This window comes from Sapajus apella, unplaced genomic scaffold (assembly GCF_009761245.1).
Source record: "Sapajus apella isolate SASKATOON/1434 unplaced genomic scaffold, GSC_monkey_1.0 scaffold11, whole genome shotgun sequence".
Lineage (NCBI taxonomy): Eukaryota > Metazoa > Chordata > Mammalia > Primates > Cebidae > Sapajus > Sapajus apella.
In genome coordinates this window covers 41,520,761-41,526,073 of record NW_022436951.1, presented here as the reverse complement: position 1 = coordinate 41,526,073, position 5,313 = coordinate 41,520,761, and the positions used below count along the sequence as shown (strand labels likewise).

Below are 5,313 nucleotides of genomic sequence, written 5' to 3'. Positions count from 1 at the left end.
GACCACGGGTTCACGGGGCTGTGGACAGGGACTCTCTGCAGCCTGACTACGGGTTCACAGGGCTGTGGACAGGGATACCCTTCACATGTGACTCCACTCCTCAGGGCTCACGTGGCTGTGGACAGGGACTCTCTGCTGACACGATGCCACAGACAATTCATGACCATGATCTCCCCGGGGCTGCTTCCCGCAGGCCAAAGGGGACAAGATAAAAGTCCTTGTCTAACGACAAAAACTCCACACATGCAAATGAAAACTAAAAAAACAAACAAACAAAAAAAAGAGCTGAAGCTGGCCCAGAGCTAGGTCTTGGCAGAGGCTGCAGGCTCTGGAGACTGAAGAAACTCATACGGGTCGTGGGTTACGTCTGGCTGCTCCCCGACACTCAGGTGAGAAGGGCTTCCTGCAATTTCAGAACACAGGACTTCAGCACACAGGACAGACCCACAGCAAGCATGAGCCCAGTGACTGCCTCATGACCTCTGCCAGGACACGGGGCACCTTGCTCACCCCCAGGGAGGGCTGTGCGTGGAGAGCTGGAGCAAGGGGCCGGCCCTCACCCTGCACACAGCACCGAGGCTGCTCCTGACGGAGAGAAAGCCCCTCGGCCAGGGGTCCCTCAGACACAGCCCAGACTCCAGGGCAGCTCCCTGAAGGCATACTGGGATATCAGGGCCCTCTAACTTTGACCCACGGCCTCCAGGGCCTGCTCTGTGCACTGTTAACACCCTGATCGTGAGGTTAATTGGACTGAAAATACTGGTCCTTTTCCAGACGGAGCTAAACCTCTGCAGCTGAAAAACTGTCAAGATTCACTCTGCTGAAAGAATGATTCAGTGCTTATACGTGAGAACAAAAAACCCCAAAAAACCGCTCGAGAACACATGGCCAAGGAAGCCACTCTCCCCCTGCAGCGGGAACACTGGAACCACGGTCCACAGACGCCACAGGGGTCAACAGAGCCGAGGACAGAATCTGGCAGAAAGCCTGTCATCCAGCAGACAGCCAAGCCAGCAACCCAGCTCCTGCTCTGCACCTTGAGGCTGGGACCGGACACGGCCTGCCCGTCACAGAACTAACCGAACTCTGCGACAGCCCAGTGGCCTCCGCAGCCTCCAGTCTTTCTGCAACTCAAAGGCTGCCCACTGCCTTGTCTACGTGCCACACAGACTGTGCTGGGGTCTCTGGGGACCTGGCGTGGGTGGGGGCGTCTTACCCAGGTGGTGCTGGTCCCTCTCGGAGGCGTTGGACAGGGAGCTGAGGTTGGATGAGGGTCGAGAGCCACCACGCTCCGCCTGGGCTTCCTGTAGGTCCTGAAGGAGCTTGGTCGTCTCATCCAAGTTCAAGTGGCTGTCGTCGGGGTCCAGCTCTTTCTTCACCTTCCCTGCGTCAACACAGAAATGACCACGTCGGCTGAGCTCAGGAGCGCACTGGCTGTCCCGATCTGACCTCTCCACTCAGAACAGCGACTGCTCTGGAAGCAGAGTGGGACGAGCTCATGGCAGACCAGTGGACAAGCCTAGAGGACAGACATGACCCTCGTCAGTGAGTGGAAGGGAAGGCAGACACCCAGCGTCCTCTGCTAAGCAACACATCAGGCAAGACCCAGCACCGCACAGACCCAGTCATGCCACACAGACTCTGGTGGGGGCTCCGGCCACAACCCAGGATGAGCCTGTCCTCAACACACGGAGGCCAGACAGCTGGATGGAGGGTGCAAGAGGCCTGCAGACCCTGGCACCCACCCAGCTCATCGTGGAGCAGGCTCCAGGCCACAGTCACAGTGGACCCAGCACGTCCAGCTGAGAGGCAGAAAGGACGGGCTCCCTAGAGAGCTCCCGGCCCACTCCTGGACCGTGTGCCAGACATGCCAAGAGCCTGCACACAGGTCTGTGGTGACCCAAGCCCCACCAGCCAGGCCATCCAGTCGAGCCTGGAACAGGTGCAGCCTGACAGAGGCCCGGCTTTACCCTCTGCCAGGGAGGCTCTGGGCTTATCCTGACAATGCCTGCGGAAGGTCCCATAGAGTCTGAGTCACTTCTCGGACTCAGAACAAAGGCCACCAGGTCTCAAAGGTGTGTAAGCAAACCCACCACCCCACTGCATCAACACACAAAGGGGCAGGAAGACACAGCCCCAAACCAGGAGAGAATCAAAGCTGAGATGAGGGAATCAGAAGACGCGGTGAGTCTTCTCACGTGTTCCGAGGCGGAGGACGTCGACTGTGAGGCAGGAAGGGAAGACGACACGGGAAGCCAGCGGAGTTTCCAGACATGAATAGAAACGAGCATCTACAGCAAAGGCCCCATGGAGCGGGCCGGCCACAGATCACCCACGAGAGGGCATGGCGACAGACACATCACCAGGACGCGGGCAGGGGCCACACACAGAACCAGAGTCCAAGAGAACAGGTGCGCTGGTGATGCGGAAGAAACCGTAGCCGGCATGTCTGCCTTTGGTCCAGGATACAACCCCGCTGGCCCGCCCAGAGGGCGGGAGCGCAGGCTGTGGTCAAAGGAGGAGCGGAACCCCCATCCGCGTCGAGCCTCTCACTCAGGACAGCATTTGGCTTAGAAAGCCGAACAAAACCCAAGGATAACAAACCTAAAGAAAAGCAATCGATGCAATATGGTCTGGCTCAGGGTCCCCACCCAAATCTCACGTCTAGTTTCTCAATGTTGGGGGAGGAGCCTGGTGAGAGGTTGAATTTCCTCCTTGCTGTTTTCATGAGATCTGGTGTTTACAAGTATGTGGCAGCACCCCTCCCCCTGCGTCCTGCTTCCCCTTCGCCTTCCACCATGACTGCAAGTTTCCTGAGGCTTCCCCAGCCATGCCTCCTGTGTAGCCAGTGGAACTGCTTTTCAGGAGAAAAATCAATTATACTGCTTTTCTTCATAAATTATCCAGTCTCAGGTAGTTCTTTACAGCAGTGCAAGAACAGACTAACACAAAAAATTTGTGCTGAAATGTGGGGCATTGCTATGAAGATACCTGAAAACGCTGAAGCAGCTTTGGAACCAGGTAACAGGCAGAGGTTGGAACAGTCTGGAGAGCTTAAAGACAGGAAGATGACGGAAAGCTTGGAACATCCTAGAGACTTGCTGAATGGCTGTGATTCTAATGCTGACAGTGATATGGACAGTGAGGTCCAGGCTGAGGTGGTCTCGGAGATGAGGAACTCATTGGGAACTGAAGCAAAGGTCACTCTTGCTACACTTTAGCAGAGACTGGCAGCACTGTGCCCATGCTCTAGAGATCTGTAGAACTTTGAACTTGAGAGAGATGAATTTAGGGCAACTGGTAGAAGAAATTTCTAAGCACCAAAATGTTCAAGAGGTGGCCCGGCTGCTTCTAAAAGTCTATGCTCGCTTGCATAAACAAAACAATGACCTGAAACTGGAACTTACATTTAAAAGGGAAGCAGAGTGCAAAAGTCTGGAAAATTTGCAGCCATGTGGTAGAAGAGAAAAAACCCATTTTCTGGGAAGGAATTAAAGAAGGCTGCAGACATTTGTTAAGTAAAGAGGGCACCAAATGTTAGTAGCCAAGACAATGGAGAAAATACCTCAGGGGCATTTCAAAGACCTTGCACAGCCCCTCCCATCACAGGCTTGGAGGTCTAGGAGGGAAAAATGGTTTTGTGTGCCAGGCCCAGGGACCGGCTGCTCCGTGCAGCCTTCGGACATGGTGCCCTGTGTCCCAGCATGGCTAAAAGGGACCAAGGTACAGCTTGGGCCAATGCTTCAGAGGGTACAAGCCCTAAGCCTTGGCAGCTTCCACAAGGTGACAGAAAGCAAGAGGTGAGGTTTGGGAGCCTCTGCTTAGATTTCAGAGGATCTATAGAAAAGCCAGGGTGTCCAGGCAGAAGTCTGCTACAGGAGTGGGGCCCTCATAGAGAACCTCTGCTAGGGCAGTGCAGAGGGGAAATGTGGGGTTGCAGCCCACACACAGAGTCCCCACTGGGACACTACCTAGTGGAGCTGTGAGAAAAGGGCCACCATCCTCCAGAACCCAGAATGGTAGGTCTGACAGCTTAGACCAAACATCTGGAAAAGCTGCAGGCACTCAACACCAGCCCAGGAAAGCAGCCACAGGGGCTGTACCCTGCAGAGCCACAAGGGTGGAGAGCCCATCCCTTGAATCAATGTGGCCTGGATATGAGACAAGGAATCAAACAGATTATTTTGGAGCTTTAAGATGTAATGAGTACCCTGCTGGGCTTCAGATTTGCACAGGGCCTGCCAGCCCCTTTGTTTTGGCTGATTTCTCCCTCTTGGGATGGGTCTACTTACCCAATGCCTGTACCAATTTGTATCTTGGAATTAACTAACTCGTTTCAATTTTACAGGTTCACAGGGAGAAGGAACTTACCTTGTCTCAGATAAGTCTTTGGACTGTGGACTTGAGTTAATGTTGGAATGAGTTAAGACTTTGGTGGATTGTTGGGAAGGCATGTGTTTTGAAATGTGAGAAAGACAAGAGATTTGGAAGGGGCGGGGCAGAATGTTACGATTTGGCCCTGTATTCCCACCCAAATCCCCTGTTGAATTGTAATTCCTGATGTTGGGAGAGGCTCCCAGTGGAAGGTGACAGGATCGTGGGCTGGCTTTCCCCGTTGCTGTTCTCTGTTCTTGTGACAGTGAGTGACTTCTCGTGAGATCTGGTTGCTTAAAAGCACTTCCCCCTCTGTGCTCTCTCCTGCTCCGCCATGTGAAGACATGCATGCTTTTCCTTCGTCTTCTGCCATGATTGTAAGTTTCCTGAGGCCTCCCAGCCATGCCTCCTGTACAGCCTGAGGAACTGTGAGTCAATTAAACCTCTTTTCTTCACCAATTACCAATGTCAGGTGGTGCTTTGCAACAGAGTGAGGACAGACTAATACACCACAGCACATCAGCACCAAGCTGCTGAAAAGTAATAATAAGGACAAGATCTCAGAAGCACTAAGAAAAACAGCTGCTGTGCAGAAAAGTGCTGTCACAGTAGCCTGGGGCCAGGGTCCCCTGGAAGGCAAGGCCAGCCAAGGCTGGCAGCCGGGGTGCCACCCAGTGCTAGGGAGTATTCACAGCTCCAGCTACAGGAACAGGGTGGTTTATGCTAAAGCTCACCTTCCCTCTGGGGTCTGGATTTTGGTGCCTGCCTGGCAAGGGGGTACCCTATGTGATCAGACCCCAGTAATCCTGGGCATGAACCCTCTGATGAGCTCCCCTGGTGGGCATTTCACACGTGTTGTCACATCTCACTCCTGAGAATTAAACATATCCTATGTCCCTATGCTGGGAGGGTCTGGGCCTCACGCTGGATTCCCTGGGT

General features: G+C 54.0%; 1 protein-coding gene across 14 annotated transcripts in view; it reads right to left on the bottom strand.

The window, feature by feature from the left end:
- Window positions 1-147: 147 nt before the first annotated feature.
- Window positions 148-5,313, bottom strand: part of BRD9 (bromodomain containing 9) — a 30,983-nt gene continuing 25,817 nt past the window's right edge. For 8 of the 14 annotated variants that reach the window (XM_032279163.1, XM_032279175.1, XM_032279164.1 and 5 more), the window contains 2 exons: window positions 1,217-1,384; window positions 152-403 (listed from right to left, as the gene is read on the bottom strand). In XM_032279163.1, the coding sequence (XP_032135054.1) occupies window positions 303-403; window positions 1,217-1,384 (269 nt within the window). In that variant the 3' untranslated portion in view covers window positions 152-302. Of the gene's footprint in view, window positions 404-1,216; window positions 1,385-5,313 lie in introns of all 14 variants that reach the window. The other 6 variants (XM_032279168.1, XM_032279173.1, XM_032279170.1 and 3 more) reach the window with 1 other exon arrangement.